The 23906-nt window shown below is 42.8% G+C and overlaps 1 protein-coding gene across 7 annotated transcripts in view; it reads right to left on the reverse strand.

The window, feature by feature from the left end:
• Nucleotides 1-23906, reverse strand: part of SH3KBP1 (SH3 domain containing kinase binding protein 1) — a 361405-nt gene that overhangs the window by 287162 nt on the left and 50337 nt on the right. For 4 of the 7 annotated variants that reach the window (XM_015127044.3, XM_028842134.2, XM_015127038.3 and 1 more), the window contains exon 2: nt 21146-21303. In XM_015127044.3, the coding sequence (XP_014982530.2) occupies nt 21146-21303 (158 nt within the window). The remainder of the gene's footprint in view (nt 1-21145; nt 21304-23906) is intronic. The other 3 variants (XM_077989618.1, XM_015127045.3, XM_077989614.1) reach the window with 1 other exon arrangement.

The raw sequence follows: 23906 nt of genomic DNA on the forward strand, positions 1-23906 counted from the left end.
GGGCCTTTGCACATGCCGTTCCCACTGCCCGAAGGGCTCTTTCCCCCATATTCCCACAAAGCTCTTCCTCACATCCTCAAGTCTTGACTTAAATCACTTTTTTCATAAGGCCTTTCCTGACCTCCCTATCATAAATTGCAATCCCACACCCAACATTCATCTCCCCCTCCCCTGCTTTCTCCTCCTCAAACATGCTTGCCCCAAGAGACTAGGCCCAGTGTGAGGCTCAACAGGGTCTCTGAGACCCACATCTCCCCTCACACTCCACCCCCACTTTTCTCTTCCTCTATCCTTCTTTTCTCCTCCCAACTCTACTTCTGTCATTGGCCCTCCAGTTTCCAGGCCAACCACAGACAGGCCAAGTGGTAATGCCTCCTTGGACCTGCTCAAAGCTGGGGGTGGGGCTTCCCCAAATCCAAGCCTCAGCCATGACAACAGGATGACAGAGTCTGACCTCCTGAGAAAGAACTGAAACACCTGTCATCGATTACCCATCACCCACAAAGGGCTGGAGAACTGCAGTGTATGGGAAAATGGTATGGTTCTGGTGATGGTTATTATTATTTTTGTTTTGTTTTGTTTTGTTTTGTTTTTTTGAGACGGAGTCTCGCTCTGTCGCCCAGGCTGGAGTGCAGTGGCGCGATCTCGGCTCACTGCAAGCTCCGCCTCCTGGGTTTTACGCCATTCTCCTGCCTCAGCCTCCTGAGTAGCTGGGACTACAGGCGCCCGCCACCGCGCCCGGCTAATTTTTTGTATTTTTAGTGAGACGGGGTTTCACCGTGGTCTCGATCTCCTGACCTTGTGATCCGCCCGCCTCGGCCTCCCAAAGTGCTGGGATTACAGGCGTGAGCCACCGCGCCCGGCTATTATTTTTTTTAATTTAATGGAAAACAAAAAGGACAAGAGTTAGAAATCCTAAAAAATACTAATGCTGAGACTCACAACCAGAGATAAAGATGAGACTAAGATGCAGCCTGGGCATCGGGATTTTTAAAGCTCCTTGGATGATACTCATGTGCTGCCAAGGTTGAGATCCATTGGAGATTTCTTTTTTAATTTTTTTGAAGTAATTATCTACTCACAAGAACTTACAAAAATGGTGCAGAGTCCCATGAACGCTTCACTTAGCTTCCCTCAGTGATGATATATGATTAGAGTACAATATCAAAACCAAAAATTGACATTGGTACAATACCATTCACTACAGACCTTATTCTGTTTTCACCAGTCATTTCATACACTGATTTGTGTGTAACTCTTTGCAACTTGATCCAATGTGTAGATTTGCACAAAATTTATTGTGGTACCAGTCTTCCCCACACCCTGTCATTGTCCCTTGGCATCCAGTAACCTGCCCTCCAAGTCTGTAACTTTGTCATTTTGAGAATGTAATATAAACGCAATCATACAGTGTGTAACATCTTAGGTTGGCTTTGTTCACAAAGCATGATGCCCCTGAGATCTATCTAAGTTGTTGTGTGTATCCGCAGTTCATTCTGTTTTATTGCTGAGTAGTATTCCATGGTATGGATGGACCAGAGCTTGTTTAACCATTCATCCACTCAAAGGCATTCAAGATGTTTCCAATTTGCAATTATTACAAATAAAGCTGCTATGAACATCTGTGTACAGGTTTTTCTGTGAACTTAAGTTTTTATTTCTCTGGGATGAGCGTCCAAAAGTATAACTGCTGTTTCCTATGGCAAGCACATAGTTATATAAGAAACTGCCAAACTATTTTCCAGACTGACTGAACTACTTTACATTCCCACCACCAATATATGAGAGAACCAGTTTCTCTGCAACCTCGCCAGCATTTGGTGTTATCACCATTTTTAATTTAGCCATCCTAATGGCCATTCTAATAGATACATAGTAATTTCTCGTTGTGGTTTTAATTTGCACTCCTCTAATGACTAATGATGTTGGACATCTTTTCATGTGCTTATTTTACATCTGCATATTCTCTTCAGTGAATGTCTGTTCATGTATTTCACCCATTTTTATTCGATTGTTTTGGTTTCTTACTGTTGCATTTTGAGAGCGCTACACATTCTAGATACAAGTCCTTTGTCAGACATGTGGTTTGCAAATATTTACTCCCAGTTTGTAACCTATCTTTCCATCCTCTTCACATTTTGATGAAGTCTAATTGATCTTTTTTTATTTAATAGATTGTGTTGGCCAGGCTTGGTGCCTCATACTTGTAATCTCAGCACTTTGGGAGGCCAAGGCAGTGGACTGCTTGAGTCTAGGAGTTTGAGACCAGCCTGGGCAACATAGGGAGACTCCATCTCTACAAAAAATACAAAAAATTAGCCAGGCATGGTGGCTCGCACCTGTAGTTCCAGCTACTTGGGAGGCTGAGGCACAAGGAGCACTTGAGCCTGGGAGGTCGAGGCTGCAGTGAGCTGAGAATGTGCCACTGCACTCTAGCCTGGGCGACAGAGCAAGACTCTTGCCCCCCCCCCCCAAAAAAAAAAAAGATTGTGTTTTTGGTATGATATCTAAGAACTCTTCATCTAGGCCTAGGTCCCCAAAACTTTTGCCTATGTTTAATTCTAACACTTTTATAGTTTTATGTTTTACATTTAAATCCATGATCCATTTTGAGTTAATTTTTTAATAAGATGTTAGATTTAGGCCGAGGTCCACTTTTTTGTCTATGGATGTCCAAATACTGCAGGGTCATTTGTTGAAAAGGCTATCCTTCCCCCATTGAATTGCTTTTGCCCTTTTGTCAAAAAGTCACTTGGGCATATTTGTGTAGGTTTATTTCTGGGTTCTCTAGTTTGTTCCTTTATCTATGTGTCTATTCCTGTGTCACTACTACACTGTCTTGATTACTATAGCTATTAAAGTAAGTCATAAAATTGGGTAGATTCCTTCTATTTTGCTCTTTTTCAAAATTGTTTTCAAAATGTTTTGACTATTCTAGTTATAATTATAGTTATAAATTCCCTTTATAAATCTTAAAATAAACTAGTCTATAGCTACAAAAACAATCTTGTTGGAATTTTGATAGAAATTACATTAGATCTATAGGTTAATTTGGGGGAATCAACATCTTTACCACATTGACTCCAATCCATAAATATGGTATGTCTCTCCATTTATTTAGATCTTCTTTGAATACTGTCAACAACATTTTGCTGTTTTCAGCATACACATCTTGTATATGTTAAGTTTATACGTAAGTATGCTGCATAACATTGTTTTGTCATATGCTGCATAACATTGTTTTGGTCAATAATAGACAATATATACATCAATGGTCCCCATAAGATTATAATACCATACTTCTACTGTATTAAGTGCCTTTTTTATATTTATATATGGTTTTGTTTTTGTTTGTTTGAGACAGAGTATTGCTCTGTTGCCCAGGCTGGAGTACAGTGGTGAGATCTTAGCTCACTGCAACCTCCACCTCCCAGGTTCAAGCGATTCTCGTGCCTCAGCCTCCTGAGTTGCTGAGATTACAGGCGCAGGCCACCATGCCCAGCTCATTTTTGTATTTTTAGTAGAGACGGGGTTTCATCATGTTGGCCAGGCTGGTCTCAAACTCCTCACCTCAAGTGATCCACCCACCTTGGCCTCCCAAAATGCTGTGATTACAGGTGTGAGCCACAGTGCCCAGCCAATATTTAGATATGTTTAGATATGCAAATACTTACCATTGTGTCATAACTGCCTACAGTAACACACTGTGCCAGTTTGTAGCCTAGGTGTGATAGGCCATACAATATAGCTAGGTGTGTAGTAGGCTACACCACCTAGGTTTGTGTAAGTACACTTCTCTATGATGTTCACACAACAACAAAATCACCTCATAATGCATTTCTGAGAACATATCCCTGTTGTTCAGCAATGCATAACTGTACTTCAACAGTTAGTTACAGGACTATTGACATTATTTCACTTTGGGTAAGTTTTGGTAGTTTGTGGTTTTCAGGGAATTGGTTCATTTCATCTAAGTTGTCAAATGTATGTACATATAATTGTTTTTAGTAGTCTCTTATTGTCCCTTTTATAGCTGCAGAATCTGTAGTGATATCACCTGTTTTATTCCTAATATGCTAATTTGTGTCTTCTTTTTCATCTTTGCCTGTCTTTTTAGAGGTTTATCCATTTTATTGATATTTTTATTTATTTATTTTGAAATAGGATCATATTCTGTCACCAAGGCTGGAGTGCAGTGGCACAATCACAGCTCACTGCAGCCTCAACCTCCCAGGCTTAGGTAATCCTCCCACCTCAGCCTTTCGAGTAGCTGGGACCACAGGCACGCACCACCACATCCAGCTAGTTTTTGATTATTATTATTATTTTCTTTTTTTTGGAGAAATAGTGTCTTGCTACGCTGCCCAGGCTGGTCTCAAAGTCCTGGGCTCAAGTGATCCTCCCACTCCCGCTTCTCAAAATGCTGGGATTTCAAACATGAGCCACTGCACCCAGCCTATTGGTCTTTAAAGAACTGGCTTTTTCATTGATTTTCTCTGTTGTTTTTCTGTTTTCACCTTCAATGATTACTGCTCTTATCTTCATTATTTCCTTCTTCTGCTTGCTTTGGGCTTATTTCACTATTTCTAGTTTCTTGAGGTAGGGCCTTAGATTATTGATTTGAGAACATTCCTCCATTCTAATGTAAACTTTAGTGCCATAAATTTTCCTCTCAGTACTGCTTTAGCTGTGTCCCACACATTTTAATATGCTGTATGTTCATTTTCATTCAGTTTTATGTAATTTTTACATCTTTTTGAGACTTCTTATTTGACCTGTGAATTATTCAGAAGTGTATGATTTGATTTCCAAGTGTTTGGAGATTTTCTGATCTTTCCGTTATTGATTTCCAGTTTGATTACTTATGGTCAAATAACACATTTTATATTATTTCAATTCCTTTAAATATATTGAGGTTAGTTTTATGACACAGGATATGGTTTAACTTGGCAGATATTTCATGGATACTTGAAAAAAATGTGTTTTTGTCTGATATTATATGTAGCCACTTCTGCTTTTCTAAAATTAATATTTACATAGTATACATTTTCCACCTTTTACTTCCAACATGCCTATATCAATATATTTGAAGTGAGTTTCTTACAAACAGCATATAGTTGAGTCAAGTGTTTTTTTAATCTATTATCTCTATTTTTTAATTGGTATATTTAAAACACATATTGACGACTGGGTGCAGTGGCTCATGCCTGTAATCCCAGCACTTTGGGAGGCTGAGGCGGGCAGATCACAAGGTCAAGAGATCGAGGCTCAGCCTGGACAATATGGTGAAACCCCGTCTCTACTAAAAATACAAAAATTAGCTGGGCGTGGTGGCACACTCCTGTAGTACCAGCTACTCGGGATGCTGAGGCAGGAGAATCACTTGAACGCAGGAGGCAGAGGTTGCAGTGACATGTTAGGACTTACGCCTGCCATTGTATTATTTGTTTTCTGTTTGTTCACTCTGTTTTTCATTGTTTCCTTTTTCTTGTCTTCCTGTGGGTTACTCGTACATTCTTTAGAATTTCCTTTTATTTATAGTCAGTTTTAGTATATCTCTTTGTGTAGTTATACTTTTAGTGATTTTTAGAGTTTTTTAGTTATTACAATATACATATGTAACTTATCACAGACTACTTGGATCAACATTTTCCTATTTCAGTGAAGTGTAAAAACCTTACTTCCAGTTAGGTTCTTTTACATCCTCCCCACCTCTTAAATATATTTTTCTTGCATATTACCTCTATATATATTGGATTCCACACCAGATGATATACTTTTTGCTTTGACCATCAAACATGTTTTTAAAAATTAATGATACAGGCCGGGCACAGTGGCTCACATCTGTAATCCCAGCACTTTGGGAGGCCAAGGCGGGTGGATTACCTGATGCCAGGAGTTTGACACCAGCCTGGCCATCACGGTGAAACCCCGTCTTTACTAAAAATACAAAATTTAGCCAGGCATGGTGGTGCACACCTGTAATCCCAGCTACTCAGGAGATTGAGGCAGGATAGTCACTTGAACCTGAGAGGCAGAGATTGCAGTGAGCCGAGAATGTAACACTACACTCCAGCCCGGGCAACAGAGCAAGATTCCGTCTCAACAAAAAGAAACAAAAGTGAATGACACATACTGTATACTTGGCCTATTATACATACTCCCTATTTTTATCCATTTGCTGTTTTCTCCTTTATGAAATTCCAAGCTTTCTTCTGTTGCCATTTCTTTTATGTTTAAAAAACTTTCTTTAGGCATTAAGGATAAGTCTGCTATTGATAAATTCTCTTAGTCTTCCTTTATCTGAGAATGTTTTCATTTTCTCTTCATTCCCTAAGGATATTTTCACCAAAGAAATCAGAGTTCATCTTTCTTTTCTTTCAGCCCTTGAAAATGTTGTGCACTTCCTTCTGGACTCCATTATTTTACAGGAGAAATTCACTGTCATTCAAATCACTCTTCCCTGTAAGTATATGTCATGTCTCTCTTGCTGCATTTTCTTTGCCTTTCATTTTTAGAAGCTGGATTATTATGCATCTTGGCATAGATTTCTCTAGGTTTATCCTGTTTAGGTTTTGCTCAGCTTCTCGATTCTGAAGATTTATGCTTTTTGCCAAATGTGGTGAGTTTTCAGTCATCATTTCACTCAATATTGTTTATTATCATAACCTTCTCTTCTCCTTCTGGAATTCTGATGACACAAATGTTAGATCTGATGTTATTGTCCCATAGGCCTCTGAGGCACTGTTCATTTTTTACAGACTATTTTCTATCTGTTGTTCAGGCTGAGTAAATTTCATTGATCCATTTTCAAGTTCACTGATTCTTTCCTCTGCATCTATTATTGAGCTCATCTGGTGAGCTTTATAACTTGTTTATTTTTTGGTTCAATAACTTCCATTTTTAAAAAACCTATTTATTTGCTGAGATTGAGATTTTCTAATTTTTCATTTGTTTCAAGAGTGTTTGAAATTGCTTATTAAGGCACTTTTATGATAGATGCTTTAAAAGTTTTGTCAGGTAATTCCAACATCTGAGTCTTCTCCGTATTAGTATCTGTTGACTAGTTTTTCTCATTCAAGTTGTGATTTTCCTGGTTCTTGGTATGACAAGTGATTGTTTAAATTGTATCTTGGGCATTTGGGTTATTATCTTACAAGACTCTAGATACTATTTAAATTTTAGCAGGCATTAACCCTATTGAGGCTAAGTATGCACATCCTGGGCTATTTTTGTTGGCTACAGTTTTAATGGTAGTTTAATTTCAGAGCCCTTGCAGTACTATTCTGGTCTGCTTCATCTCTGTTACTTAGAGGTCATTCTGAAAACCTGGGTGATATTCCATGTTAAAGTTTCTATTGCTAAACTTTTTGACATGTTTGTTCTAGTCAGATTCACATGTAGGTGGGTTAGGAGTTGTTTGCCCAGGACTTCTAATGCAGGCAGGGAATATTCCTTTAATTAATTCCTTTCTTCAGCTCCCTCCTCTCCAAGATTTTCCCCATTCTCTAGTGGGGAGGAGGAGCTGCCTACCACTGCTGAGTGGGAGGATAGGGATGGAAGTCCTGAATCCCCAGTCAGTCTCCACTGACGACATGCCAGCAGATGAGGGAATGCTGCCATGGGTTACCTAAAACAACACCCATTTTTTATCTCACAGTTCTGTAGGTCAAAAGTCCTGATAGGCTCAGCTGGGTTCTTTGTTCACTCAAGGTCTCACATATCAAGATGTGAATAGGCTAGACTTTTATCTGGCAGCTTGGAAGAATAACCCACTTCCAAATTCACTCAGGTTGTTGGCAGAATCCACTACCTTGCGGCCGTAGGACTGAGGTCGCCATTTCTTTCCTGGCTGCCAGCCAAGGTCTACTCTCTGCTCCTATAGGCTGCCCATTTCCTTCTCACATGACCCCTCCCTCTTCAAAGCAGCAAGTCCTCCTCTGACTTTCTCTTCTGCCACTAGACAGGAGAAAGTTCTCTTCTCTTAAGGACTCAATGTTAGGCCCACCTGGATCACCTCCCTGCTTAAAGATCAATTGTGCCATATAACATAACAAAATCACTGGAGTGATAGCTCATCACATGTACAAGTTGTGGGGACTTAGGAGTAGAATCTTGAGGACCATTCCTAGAAATTGTGCCTACCTTGCCACCACCAGGTAGAGAGTGGGATGGAGTTAATTATTGAGTCCAGAAGTTCTGCAATTAGAATGTATTAATTCTCTTTTGTTTTTGTTTTTGTTTTCTGAGATAGTCTCACTCTGTTGCCCAGGCTGGAGTGCAGTGCAACAATCTCGGCTCACTGCAACTTCTGCCTCTCGGGTTCAAGCGATTTTTGTGCCTCAGCCTCTGAATAGCTGGGACTACAGGCATGGACCACCACACCTGGCTAATTTTTGTATTTTTAGTAGAGACAGGTTTCACCACGTTGGCCAGTCTGGTCTTGAACTTCTGGCCTCAAGTGATTCGCCCACCTTGGCCTCCCAAAGTCCTGGGATTACAGGCGTTAGCCACCACACCCAGCCAGAATGTATTAATTCTAATGGACTTAAATCGAGCACTGTTTACGTATCACTATGTTCTTTGTGTATTTGTGGTAAACTTTTAAAATAATTTCCAGCATGATTGTGTTTACTTATATATTCACTAATATAGCTAGTAATACTTTATTCATAAAGCTACTTTAGAAATAAGATGAAAATATTTTCAAATTGAAGTCACCAGCTACCAATTCATGTTCTTGAGAAAAGAAACTAGAATTAAAAACATGGTACTGCCCTATCAGTACCATTGTGCAAAATGAATGCCCAAGCTTTATCAAGCAGCAGAATCACCTGAACTTTTTAAACGCTTCTAAGAGTTCTATCCCTACTCCTGCCCCCATCACAAAATTTTGATGCTGTAGTGCACCTGGAGCAGGACCAGGTTAGAAACACACTGACATGGAGTCGCTGTGGGAGCCCCAAGCTTAACAAGTTTAAATATCCAATAATGATCACGGCGATATCTCAGATGGTTTAGATTTTGATCTGGTAGAAAGCTAAGGGTTAAAACACATGATCTTAAAGTCCCTTTCCAAGCTAAGATTCAATAATCTTGCCATTAAGAAAATAAGATTCTATTATGCATAATCACCACGATCAACTCAGTCAGGGGATTAAAACTCACTGAGGTCACAGCCCTCCCTGAGTCACAAGACTGCCCCCCTCTACCACATTTTCTGCACTACAACAGTTACAAAGCCTGAAGAAACCGCCAAATGACGTGGGTTCTTATTGGTAACACACTTGTACTTAATTATTCCAGACCCTACTTGGAATAACATTTCTCACAACAGAATCTAACAGGTTCCAGTTGTTAGTTTTAGAAATTGTTTTTCTGAAAGAAAACTGTATGTTTAAAGTTTCAAGAATAATTTGAGCTGGAATCGATTGGTTTTGAGGGCCCCGTGGATGGGGAACAACTGCATAGTCATACATCTTGATTATTTACCACTGATAGAAAAGACAGTCAAGCTCCTTCTAGAAAGCATAGCCTGCTGAACACTGCAAAACGACAAGTTTGCTTACAAATTAATAATAACTAAATATTTTCCCTAATTGACTTAATTTCAGAATTTGTAGGAAAAAACAGTGCAAGCCCATAAATCCAGGCAAAGGTTGTTCTTTTGAGTTGAAATAGCCAACTTTTGAAGAGAATTCTTTAAAATGCAGACAGAAATAAGTTAAATACCATGATTCCAACTGATTGGACACTTGGGGAAGGCATAATACAGCAGACAATAATGGTGAGGAGCACAGTTCTATCAGGACAATTCAGACACCCAGATAATGCTGCCCGCTTGAGCTCAGGTTGCACAGCCAGTTGGCCCGGATTCCAATGCTCTCTTTGCTCCTCACTAGCTTGTGTGACTGTGAGTATGGCTTTTAACACTGATATGCCTCAGTTACCTGTCATAGAGTGGTAGAAGAATTTAATTAGATTAAAAAAACATGGAAAGGGGCTGGGCATGGTGGCTCATGCCTGTAATCCTGGCACTTCGGGAGGCCGAGGCAGGTGGATTGTTTGAGACCAGGAATTTGAGACCAGCCTGGCCAATATGGCAAAACCCCATCTCTACTAAAAATACAAATATCAGCCAGGCATGGTGGTGGACGCCTGTAATCCCAGCTACTCGGGAGGCTGAGGCACGAGAGCTGTTTGAACCTGGGAGTAAGAGGTTGCAGTGAGCCCAGATTGCACCACTGCACTCCAGCCTGGGTGACAGAGTGAGACTCAATCTCAAAAAACAAACAAACAAACAAAAAAACATGGAAAGGGCTTGGCCTCATTCCTGCCTGGCATACAGTAAGTGCTTAACAAATTTTTGTCATTGTACACAGACAGACATGGGTAGATTATACATACAATGCCAGGCAGCCAGTAAGTCTTGAATAGAATGCAGCCACTATTACTCCATAAAGTAACACAGCCATCAGGGCCAAAAAGCTAACTGTAGGTTCATTTAGCACATTCTAACAGTTGCCGGATGAATTCAGCCAGAAATTTCTCAAGTGGCATTTTAATCTGGACCATCTTTACAGAGTATCTTTGTAGAACAATGTTTAAAGCACTGAATTCCCAAAGGCAGGTCATAGGAGCTAAAACTATCATCCTCTAGGAGAAGTTACATTTGTGACAATATTCCATTCAGTCTGTCTCATTTGAATTTACATCCTCTGGTGCCTAACACACAGCAGATGCCCACATGCCCAAGGACACCAGGACTAAATGTGAGCAAGATGAGGCTCTGCACATTATAATACATACCTGGGCTGGGCACAGTGGCTCCCGCCTATAACCCTGGCATTTTGGGAGGCCAAGGTGAAAGGATCACTTGAGCCCAGGAGTTCAAGACCAGCCTGGGCAACGTAGTGATACCCCCATCTCTACGAAAAATTTTTTTAAAAAACCAAAAAACAGGTGATGTGGTGCATGCCTATAGTCCCAGTTACTTGGGAGTCTGAGGTGGTAGAATCATCTGAGCCTGGGAGGTTGAGGCTGCAGTGAGCCATGATCATACCACTACACTCCAGCCTAGGTGATGGAATGACACACTGTCTCTAAATAAATAAATTAATTAATTAACACACCCAGAAAAATTACTGCTACCTTGTGAAGGGAGACAAACATCTTGAAAATAATCATCCATATAATTCACAAAATTAATGGCCCTTGAGTTTAAAGTTTAAAGAAAAGTAAAATGTGATTAAAGAGATCCATGTCAGGGTCTTTGAATGTAGAACAGTAACCTGAAAATCTACTTTATGACACTTGTTGAAGAAGTAGATTTGTGATCCCTTCCTAAATCAAGAAGAACAAAGCAACTGTGAGCTTTATCTCGGAGTGGTACAATTTTGCAAAATACTGGCCTTTCGCCTCATGGATCAAAAAAGAACAGCCACATTCACCAACCACTTTAAACAAATATCAAAATGGGCTCTAAATGTGTCAAAGAGAGATCTAAAACACCTAGCAAATGAAAGCTGAGGCCACGGCAAGCGAGCTGCAAATGGTCATGCTCAGCACACATAGGACATGCAAGTTGCAAGTTTACACACTTCACCCGTCAACAACTGGGCAGGCCGAGGGGAAAATGTACTTTTGCCGAACACATACAAAAACAGGCAGAGAAAACAGTTCACTTCCTCACAGACAGAGTCAGATAAATTTAAAGATCAACAAGCATATTCTTTTAACCCCTATCATAGCTTCCTGCCTTCCACATGTCTATCTGTGAGCTACAAAATGTTGAGGGCCTGTGTCCTGTTGAACTTTATCAAATGTCCCCTAACAGACAAATGTCCCCTAAAAGAGGAGGCAGACACATGCACATCAGCCCGAGCTATAGTTTCAAGGCTTAAGCCTTGAAACTATAGCTCGGGCTGATGTGCATGTGTCTGCCTCCTCTGGAATCAACCCAAATGTCCATCAGTGACAGACTGGATTAAGAAAATGTGGCACATATACACCATGGAATACTATGCAGCCATCAAAAAGGATGAGTTTGTGTCCTTTGTAGGGACATGGATGCAGCTGGAAACCATCATTCTTAGCAAACTATCACAAGAACAGAAAACCAAACACCGCATGTTCTCACTCATAGGTGGGAACTGAACAATGAGATCACTTGGACTCAGGAAGGGGAACATCACACACCGGGGCCTATCATGGGGAGGGGGGAGGGATTGCATTGGGAGTTATACCTGATGTAAGTGACGAGTTGATGGGTGCAGCACACCAACATGGCACAAGTATACATATGTAACAAACCTGCACGTTATGCACATGTACCCTACAACTTAAAGTATAATAATAATAAATAAATTTAAAAAAAGAAAAAAAGAAAATGTATAGCTGTGAGTCCCTTCCAGGAGAACTCAAAAAAGGCTGCTTACATATGCTTTGCTCGACTAAAGAACAATGTTGTCTGGATCTGAGGGTAAGGTTTTAAAAGGAAGATACTGGTAATTAAATCCAACATGGGACAATTAACCCCTGTGAAAGAGTCCACATCTACCTGAAATAGGTGCCTGGCTTTCTGTTTTAGGTAGCAGTCTGAGGTCCCAAAAGCACAGTCTCTTTTTTTTTTTTTTCTTCATTAAATTACTTTAAGAATTCATCCTAGTTTTTCCTATTATTGTACCCCATATTATGGTGTGTCATGGTCTTTTAAAAAAAAAAAAAAAAAAACCAAAACTTAGAAACTAGGCAAAAAAGATGATCATGTGACCTTTTAATGTCCTGCTATTGCATTTTTAATATGCACTCCCCCCATCCCCCGCCAGGAGGGTCATCTGACTCTGAAAATGTAATTTGATTTAACTAACACTACTAGGATATTTTACAATCCTACAAAAGTCAGAAGATAATGTAGAAAAATGATAAGGCATGCTGTTTTCTCTTTCTTCTTTTCTGGTAGAGATGATAACCCCAAAGGTAAAGATTTTATTGTTCTGTAAGACATGAACCAGTTTTGAACCTAACTTAGCAATCTTATTTGAACATTCCTTTTTCCACTGAGTTTTTTTTTTTTCCACTGAGTTCCTCCTATCCTCACTGAGTTGGTTTTGCTATCCTGCTAGTTCCCTCATTAAATAAGTTCAATGAAACTTTGACACATGCTCTTTGTATGTTTTTAACAATGTAAGAATAGGCCTGACATAGTGGCTCATATTTGCAGTTCCAACACTTCGGCAGGCCAAGGCGGGAGGATCACTTGAGCCCAGGAGTTCAAGACCAGCCTGAACAACATAGCAAGACCCGCCCAGGCACGGTGGCCCATGCCTGTAATCCCAGCACTTTGGGAGCCGAGGCGGGAGGATCACTTGAGCACAGGAGTTGCAGACCAGCCTGGGCAACATGGCGAAACCCCGTCTATGCAAAAAATACAAAAAAATTACCTGGGTGAGGTGGCATGTACCTGTGGTCCTAGCTACTTGGGAGGCTGTGGCATGAGGATCACTTGAGCCCAGGAGTTTGAAGCTACAGTGAGCTATGATCCCACCCCTGCACTCCAGCCAGGGTGACAGAGCAAGACTGTCTAAAAAGAAAAAAAAAAATTAAGAATCAGTCTTTGTCAGTTCCTGGGGCCCAATAATCAAATCAGCACTGGGAGATTGGGTTCTGTGCATCAGAATGCCTCAGCAGTCATATTCATAGGTGGCTACATTATGAAAAGATTCAGGCTGATTAGCTAAATTGACTAGTGTGGTACAAATGAGGCTCCAGGCACAGGTATGGTACCTCCTCCCCTCACCCAATGGAAGCCACAGCTTTACACAGAGAAAAATCAACAGGTTGAAAGTCAGTGACAGCAGCAATTCCACTCTTACATGTGTGTATATGTAAGAGCAATTAGTGCTAATGTCCATAAGACAACATGCAAGAATGTTCAGAGCCTCTATCAATAAAATCCTCAAACTGGAAACAACCCAAATATCCATCAACAAAATACTGGATAAACAAATTATGGGATATTCATCATAATGGGATACTATACAGCAAGAACAAAGTACCGATGTACGCAAAAACATTTTGTTGTGCACTAGTCATATATAAAAGAACACATATTGTATGACTCCATTTATATAAAATTCTAGTACAGGCAAAACTAATGGATGATGATCAATTCCCTTGGGGGAGGGGAATCACTGGGAAAAGGCCTGATGGAACTTTCTTTTCTTTTCTTTATTTTCTTTAATGAAAGCAAGTTTATTAAGAAAGCAAAGTGGCTGGGCGCAGTGGCTCATGCCTGTAATCCCAGCAATTTGGGAGGCTGAGGCAGGCGGATCACAAGATCAAGAGATCGAGAACATCCTGACCAACATGGTGAAACCCTGTCTCCACTAAAAATACAAAATTAGCTGGGCATGGTGGCACACACATGTAGTCCCAGCTACTCAGGAGGCTGAAGCAAGAGAATCGCTTGAACCGGGGAGGCAGAGGTTGTAATGAGCTGAGATCTCCCCACTGCACTCCAGCCTGGTGACAGAGCGAGATTCCCTCTCCAAAAAAAAAGAAGAAGGAAGTAAAGGAATAAAAGAATGGCTACTCCATAGGCAGAGCAGCCCTGAGAGCTGCTGGTTGCCCATTTTTATGGTTATTTCTGGATTATATGCTAAACAAGGGGTGGATTATTCATGAGGTTTCCAAGAAAGGGGTGGGCAATTCCCGGAACTGCGAGTTCCCCACCTTTTTAGACCATATAGGGTAACTTCCTGTCATTGCCATGGCATTTGTAAACTGTCATGGCACCATTGGGAGTGTAGCAGTGAGGATGACCAGAGGTCACTCTCGTCGCCATCTTGTTTTGGGTGTGTTTTAACCAGCTTCTTTACTGCAACCTGTTCTATCAGCAAGGTCTTTATGATCTGTATCTCGTGCTGACCTCCTATCTCATCCTGTGACTTAGAATGCCTAACCATCTAGGAATGCAGCCCAGTAGGTCTCAGCCTTGTTTTACCTAACCCCTATTCAAGATGCAGTTGCTCTGGTTCCAACGCCTCTGACATTTCCCCCTTCCCTTTTATAGGCATGGTGGAACTTTCTAGAGGGATAGAAATAGTATTGATCTGGGTGGTGGTTATAGAGGTACGCACTTACATAGAAACAAGAAAAAATCATCAAGCCATAGACATATGATATGTGCATTTTACTCTACATAAATTTCACCTTAAAAATGAATACTTTTGTAAAGGGGAGGGATAAAGAAAAACATATTCCAAAATAAGTGGGTGGGGGCCAGGCACAGTGGCTCATGCCTATAATCCCAACACTTTAAGAGGCCAAAGTGAGAGGACTGCTTGAGCCCAGGAGTTCAACACCAGCCTAGGCAACATAGTGAGACCCCGTCTCTACACACTTATTTTTTAATTAGCCAGGTGTGGTGGCTCACACCTGTGGTCTCAGCTACTCAGGAGGCCGAGGTGGGAGAATTGCTTGAGCCCAGGAGTTTGAGGCTGCAGTGAGCCCTGATCACGCCATTGCACTCCAGCTTGGGTGACAGAATGAGACCCTGTCTCAAAAAAAGATGTGGGTGGGGAGAGAGAGAGAGAAAAGAAAGATAAGGGAGATTTTAAAAGATTCTTCTTCCATATTTACAATAAATAAAATAAGAACAAATTAAATAAAAGAGAGATAAACCTAAAAAGGCATGTGGCCTAGCTGGGTACATTTCTGCATGATAAAAAAAAGCACACGTATCTTCTTAACAATGGGATGGCCTGGTGCTCAGTATACCTGCGGAATGGCTGGTATTTTTCTCTTGAGAGACTGAGACTGCACTGAGATGAAGGTGGATAGGAATCCCAACACTCTGGAGGACCATGCTCAAATGGGACACTGAATAAGGATCTGCTAAATGAATCAAGAAAATGCTTGGCTGGGCATGGTGGCTCATGTCTGTAATCCCAGTATTCTGGGAGGCCGAGGAGGGAGGATCACTTGAGGCCAGAAGTTCAAGACCAGCCTGGGCAATATGACAAAACCCCATCTCTACTAAAAACACAAAAATTAGCCAGGTGTGGTGGTGTGCGCCTATAGTCCCAGCTAGTGAGGAGGCTGCGGTGGGAGTATCACTGGAGTCTAGATCGACACTGCACTAAGACGTGAACATGCCACTACACTCCAGCCTGGGCAACAGAGTACAACCCATCTCAAAAAAAAAAAAAAAGAAAATGCTTAAGGTAGGCTCTCTGACAGTGGTAACATGGACAGAAAGGCATGTGGGTATAAAAACGGGATTCCTGACCGGGCGTGGTGGCTCACGCCTGTAATCCCAGCACTTTGGGAGGCTGAGGCGGGCAGATCACCTGAGGCAGGGAGTTTGAGACCAGCCTGACCAACAAGGAGAAACCCTGTCTCTACTAAAAATACAAAATTAGCCAGGCATGGTGGTGCATGCCTGTAATCCCAGCTACTCAGGAGGCTGAGGCAGGAAAATCGCTTGAACCTGGGAGGCGGAGGCTGCGGTGAGCTGAGATTGCACCATTGTACTCCAGCCTAGACAACAAGAGTGAAACTCCATCTCAAATAAATAAATAAATAAATGAGATTCCACAAGATTACCCAATTCAATCTGGGGACACATTATTCTTACATCAAATAGGACATGCATAAAGCTACTTTCAAAAGTGCACACCTATGCCAATATGATAATTATTACCTAAAGATGCTTTTTCAGCTTTTAGAATTCTCTACAGAGTCCTGGTTATTGTTAAACTCCACTGCATCCACCTACTGAATTTTCAATAATAGGCCTAAAACATTTCCAGTGGGTGAAGACTTGAAAATAGACTCAGCCATCTGAAAGAATAGAAGTTTCTTTTTCTGCCAAATGTGACAGCTACAAGTAGCGCAGCCCCAGCCACTCCTGCTACATCCTTTCTGCCCTAGGTAGAACAAGCATCTCTCAAGAGCATGACTTCCCCTCCCTTGAAGTGCTCCAGCTGAAACTAGAGGACACCTGAGCAGGTGAGTACAGGGCAATTCAGGCCCAGAGGAGAGGACCCATTCCCTCACCCAGTGACCAGCACTGCGGCACACTCACTGGGGGGCTGGCCACTGTGCTAAACAATTTCCAGCATTCTCTGGTTTAATCCTCTGAACAGGCCGATGAGGTAGTCGGGTTCTCAAAAGGAAACAGATGGCCCACTCGAATTAGGGTAATCTCGGGTAGGATTAATAGACTTTCACAGGGTGGGTGAGGTATAAAGAAAGCCCAAGGTGGTAGCCCGGGACTTGAAACAAGGGAGCCCCCAGACCTGAAGGAAAGAGGAGAGATGGGTAAGGAGGAAGGTGAGCTTGATTGGAGCAGCCACCCATCCCGTGAGGGACAGGGCCAGCCCAAAATCCACATAAGCAGGGAGCTGGCGGGATAACCGCCTTCCCCCGCCTCCCAATCTCACTCGCCTCCCTCCCTCCCTGCCATCTCCCACCAGGGCTTCCCTTGAGCCAAAGCCCATGGGAAGCCACAGGACAGGAGCCTGCTGCCATGCCCACACTGGCCTAGCCCAAAGCAGAGCAGATGGGGCAATGGCGAGACCTTCTGGTCAAGACATCACCTCCATTTCACAGCAAGGAGTCCTCTGCGAGCAGGGGGAGGGTCAGGTTCCAGCTCTCGCGTGGGCAGTTCCTGCACTGCATTTCCCTGCCCTGGTTCCCTCCACAGTCACTGACAGCATGCCAGCCCTATGCTATGAGCAAATTCCATAGGCTTTCTCAGTGCCTTCCAACTCAGTTTTCTGAATCTGTAGATTCATGGTTTAAAATGAGGTGACACTAGGCCAATAAGACACATAAAGGTGTTCAAAATACTACCTACCCTCAAAACTGGAGCTGATGCTGCAGTCCCTTCTCCTTCCCAGGCTCCTCCTCTCTCTTTCCCATGGTCCTCCTCTCCTTCCCACGGTCCTCCTCTCCTTCCCACAGTCCTCCATCCTTCCCAGGGCCCTTCTCCCTCTTTCCCACAGTCCTCCTTGCCTTCACACATTCTTCCTTCCTTCCCAGGGTCCTCCTATCTCTTTCCCATGGTCTTTCTCCCCTTCCCACAGTCCTCCTTCCTTCCCAGGGTCCTCCTCTGTCTTTCCCACAGTCTTCCACCCCTTCCCACAGTCCTCCTTCCTTCCCAGGGTCCTACACCCTCTTTCCCACAGTCCTCCTCGCCTTCCCAAAGTACTCCTTCCTTCCCAGGGTCCTCCTCTCTCTTTCCCATGATCCTTCTCCCCTTCCCACAGTCCTCCTTCCTTCCTAGGGTCCTCCTCCCTCTTTCCCACCGTCCGCCTCACCTTCCCACAGTCCTCCTTCCTTCCCAGGGCCCTCCTCTCTCTTCCCCACAGTCCTGCTCACTTTCTCACAATCTTGCTATCCTTCCCACAGTCTTCCCTCCTTCCCAGGGTCTTCTCTCTTTCCCAAAGTCCCCCTCTGTCATTCCTTCCTCCTTCATCTTCACTCTAACAACTGCCCCTTTTATCTGGAAAAACCCTCTTTCCACACTAGAATGCAGCTCAACTTCAGGGATGCTCCTTTCCTAAAACTGGGGTCTTTGTTTGGATATGCAAAAGAACTCCCATTCACACCTCCACAGAGTCGATCTGTGGTGGCCCAGATGCAGCACTTTCCCACTCTTAAAATGGGAGAGAGAGGCTGGATTCAAGTGTAGTCCAGTGCAGGGAAAGCCTATATTCCTACAACTCCAGAAAGCAATGTTTAGTAGCATGTTCCCTACAAAACTCTCCCCAGCCTTTTCACACCAAAGAGAAAAGAAAACAGAAATGCTAGCGGGATCACCCTGAGACAAGATCCTAAAGAAAGATTTAAACAGGTTTCTATTCATTTTAGACTCTGAAAGGATAGTGATTGGAAGTCCAGTGTACATCACACATTTTTCATCAACAACCCCTTGTCATTAAAAAAACCCCTTCCACCCAGCCCTCAGGGCTCCTTTGGTGGGGGTCACCTGCTTCTGTGGGCCCAAGGTTCCCCATACTACCTGCCTCCCTGTATCCAAGGCACAATCCTCTTAAGTATTATCTGGTAACACGGAGACTACAGCAGGGGACCTGGGGACTTCTGCATGCAGATCTTCCTACTGAGGACAATCCATTCTTCTGAGAACAATCCATTCTTCTCCAGTATGAGATAGAAAGTTTATGGCATGGGGACTTTTAGACCTAGTTAATACTCCCCATGAGGAACAGCCTCCAGGTGATTCTTTTCTACCCAACAATTCAAAGTATTACTTACAACTGTGTGGTAATTTATTAATATGAATGATTTACATTTTTATAATTAACCTGTAAATGACTTCTCCAAAAGGCATAATTTTCAAAACATTACTGAAGAAGTAAGTTTTGTTCAATGCTTCATGGACATAAAAGGGTAAGGTAAAATGATATTGCTCCTATCAAAAAGGCAATATGAGCCGGGCGTGGTGGCTCACACCTGTAATCCCAGCACTTTGAGAGGCTGCAGTGGGCGGATCACTTGAGGTCAGGAGTTTGAGACTAGCCTGGCCAATATGGTGAAACCCCATCTCTACTAAAAAAAAATACAAAAATTAGTCAGGCATGGTGGCACGTGCCTGTAATCCCAGCTACTCGGGAGGCTGAGGCACGAGAATCATTTGAACCTGGGAGGTGGAGGTTGCAGTGAGCTGAGATCAAGATCATGCCACTGCACTCCAACCTGGGCAACAGAGCAAGACTCTGTCTCAAAAAAAAAAAAAAAGAAAAAAGGCAATATGAATACAAAGGTGGAAAACATTGCATAATTTGAATTCTATATTCATTCATTCACTTAAAGCATTTCATAGGCCGGGCGCTGTGGCTCACGCCTGTAATCCCAGCACTTTGGGAGGCTGAGACTGGCGGATCACGAGGTCAGGAGATTGAGACCACCCTGTCTCTACTAAAAATACAAAAAATTAGCCGGGTGTGGTGGCGGGTGCCTGTAGTCCCAGCTACACGGGAGGCTGAGGCAGGAGAATGGCGTGAACCCGAGAGGCGGAGCTTGCAGTGAGTGGAGATCATGCCACTGCACTCCAGCCTGGGCGACAGAGCGAGACTCCATCTCAAAAAAAAAAAAAAAAAAGCATTCCATAATTTAGATTCTACATTTATTTATTTGTTTATTTATTTAGAGACAGGGAGTGCTCTGGCATGATCATGGCTCACAGGAGTCTCAACCTCCCGGGCTCAAGTGATCCTCCCACCACAGCCTCCCAAGTAGCTGAGACTACAGGTGCAAACCACCATGCCTGACTAATTTTTTTATTTTATCTTTGTAGAGACAGGGGTCTCCCTATATTGCCCAGGTTGGTCTCAAACTCCTGGGCTCAAGTGACCCTCCTGTCTCAACCCCCCAAAGTGCTGGGATTATAGGCATGAGCCACCATGTCTGGCTGAATTCTACATTTAATTGTTATTTCATTTAAGTGGTCAAAACTGAGTTTTACCTCCATTTTGCAAGGAATAGAAAAAAGTAAAATTATTTTAAACTCCCAAAGCAAATAAACAAGTACATACAACAATTTAACAAGCTTTACTTTTTTTTTTTTTTTTTTTTTTTTTTTTTTTTTTTTTGAGACAGTCTCACTCTCTTGCCCAGGGTGGAGTGCAGTGGCACAATGTGGGCTCACTGAAACCTCCACCTCCCGAGATCAAACGATTCTTCTGCCTCAGTCTCCCAAGTAGCTGGGACTACAGGCACATGCCACCACACCTGGCTAATTTTTGTATTTTTTTTTAGTAGAGATGGGGTTTCACCATATTGGCCAGGCTGGTCTCAAACTCCTGATCTCAAGTGATCTGCCCACCTCAGCCTCCCTGAGTACTGGGATTACAGGCGTGAGCCACTGTGCCCAGCATTAGCATATTCTAGGAAGTGATACACAGTGGAAAGAGATCATCCTGAGCCTTAAAAAAGCAATTTCAAAACAAGTATCCCAGACACCAAGGGCAAAACTATACATGCTTCTCTTGATATCACAAAGGAGTTCAAGCCATCCCCTAAGAGAGTTCATACAATTCATCCTCAAGCGCCCCCAGAGCCTTTGGTCAGCAGAGCCCACACAGGAGACAGGAAAAGGGTTTTGCTTTGTACTCACTCTTACAAAGTTGTCAGGGAACAAACCTCTCCTGCCGTTGATCTGTCCCTCCCACCAGCCTCCATCCTCCTTCCTGATGTTGGTGATGATTTCACCCACGCTGATCGTCAGCTCATCGTCGTGCTGGGCCTGGTAGTCAAACTCCACTATGGCCTCCACTGGAAGGAACAGGGAAAACAAAGTAATTTAGGTCAGATGTTGGAGAAGGCTGAGGCCCAGTATCCCTTGAAGGCCAGTAAAGTCACATTAAAGGGACTTCCCCTCTACAAATATTCAAAATAACAGGGCCACACACAGTAACCCAATGTTGGTTAACCTGAAGCCTACAGCACAGAAACCACAAAGTGCTGGTCCGTGGTCAGGCACAGGCAGGGTGGCCTACAGGTCTTGGGGCCAGCAGGCGCTTGAGAGGGGAAGCTGCATGATGACAGCCAGCTAACAACATTTGCCCTACCCAGAGGGTGTCCAGCATTGTCTCCCTGAGCTCAGTGTACAGACAACAGATGTCAGTTTAACTTCTGGCTCTCCCATCCCCCGCCAATACCATGTGATGCTAACCTCTCTGGGTCTCAGTTGTACAAAATGTCAAAGCTAATAATCCCCATCTGATATGGTTTGGCTGTGTCCCCACCCAAATCTCACCTTGAATTGTAGTTCCCATAATGCCCAAGTGTTGTGGGAGGGACCCAGTGGGAGGTAATTGAACTATGAGGGCAGTTACCCTCATGCTGTTCTTGTGATAGTGAGTTCTCACAAGATCTGATGGTTTTATAAGGGGCTTTTCCCCCTTTTGTTTGGCATTTCTCCTTCCTGCCACCATGTGAAGAAGGATGTGTTTGCTTTCCCTTCTGTCATGATTGTAAGTTTCCTGAGGCCTCCCCAGTCATACTGAACTGAGTCAATTAAACCTCTTTCCTTTATAAATTACCCAATCTTGAGTATGTCTTTATTAGCAGCATGAGAACAGACTAATAACACCATCCTACGGAGGTAACACTCATCTTGCAGTGACAACACGTGTAAAGACAGCTGGTATAGAGGGCCCGGCTGGCCAAGCCAATGTCTCAGACTGCCTACATCAAAACCACAACTGCCCTCTCAACAGATGAGCTCTTACGCATCAATTCCATGTTACATTGTTTTCCTGATCTACGGCAACCTCTCATACTTGGTAACGAGCAAAGGCAACAGGTAAGAAAGGTGGGTCTTCTCATTGACAAAGTGCCAATGCAAATTAGCAGCATAACCAATCCAAAAATTAGTTAACTTATCCATATATCAATTATGCAATTCATTTAAACTGGGCTTCTCCTCATGACCACCTCAATATGAACCAATTTCATAACCTTTTCCTTTTTTTTTCAGATGGAGTCTCACTCTGTCACCCAGACTGGAGTGTAGTGGTGCAATCTCAGATCACCGCAACTTCCGCCTCCCACGTTCGAGTGATTCTCCTTGAATGCATGCCACCCCACCCAGCTAATTTTTGTATTTTTAGTAGGGACGGGGTTTCACCATGTTGGCTAGGCTGGTCTCAAACTCCTGACCTCAGATGATCCGCCCGCCTCGGCCTCCCAAAGTGCTGGGATTACAGGCGTGAGCCACCGTGCCCGGCCACCTTTTCCTTTTTTATTTGCAGATCCATATCAATGAATGAATGAATGAATGAATGAATGGCAAATGAATGAATACAAGGATAGCAAAAATTAGATAAAACCCCAAGTGGTGAATTAGCAATTCAGAAATTATGATAAAATAATGGAAGAGGGAAAGTTAAATGAGCTCTGTAAAGCATGCATATACTAAAATTAACTCAAAATAGATCACAGACCTAAGTGTAAGAGGTAAAATTGTAAAACCATTTATAAGAATGGATAGGAGAAAATCTTAATGACCTTAGGTTTGGCAAAGATTTCTTAAATAGGAGACAAAAAGTATAAATGAGTTAAAAACAACAACAACAAACTTCAATAAACTGAGATAGGTTTTCAAGGAAAAACACTGGTAGGTGAGTGGGTGCCCATCACATGGGCTTTGCATATCCATTTGGGATACATTCCCAAAGCACTTCCGGTTCCAAACATCCTATCCACCCAAGTTGGTGTGCTCTGTCTGTCCACTCATAACATCTGCTAAACCAGACAGTTCATAAGCAACTCGAAGTGGAAATTCCTTTCCTATATCATTTTTGTATTCCAAAGTTAGCTGGCTGACTTTACTGCATAAATCTGCCCAGGATGAAGTTGCGTTGTGAACCATTCTTATCACTTATTAACAGAAAGGAGGAGTGGAAGAACATGAACAAGGCAACCTTTGCAGATTTCTCTGTGTTCCTGACAATACGCAGGCATGAACACTCTAACTTTATGGTATCATGCTACGCCCCTAACCCCAGCAGTTAAAATGAGCCATCATAACAATTGAAACAGGTCAATTAAAACACAGCTTTCCTCAGATCGCCTAGATAGTGATCTATTAAACCTTTGCCAGCTCACATCTGTAATCCCAACACTTTGGGAGGCCAAGGTGGGAGGATCACTTGAGGCCAGCAGTTCGAGCCCAGTCTGGGCAACATAGCAAGACCCCATCTCTACAAAAGAAATTTTAAAATTAGCCAGGCGTGGTGACACGCACCTGTAGTCCCAGCAACTGGGGAGGGTAAGGCAGAAGGATGGCTTGAGCCCAGGAGTTTGAGGCTGCAGTGAGCCATGACTGCACCACTGCACTCCAGCCTGGGTGACAGAGTGAGACCCTGACTCAA

The sequence above is a fragment of the Macaca mulatta genome, chromosome X, assembly GCF_049350105.2.
Source record: "Macaca mulatta isolate MMU2019108-1 chromosome X, T2T-MMU8v2.0, whole genome shotgun sequence".
Lineage (NCBI taxonomy): Eukaryota > Metazoa > Chordata > Mammalia > Primates > Cercopithecidae > Macaca > Macaca mulatta.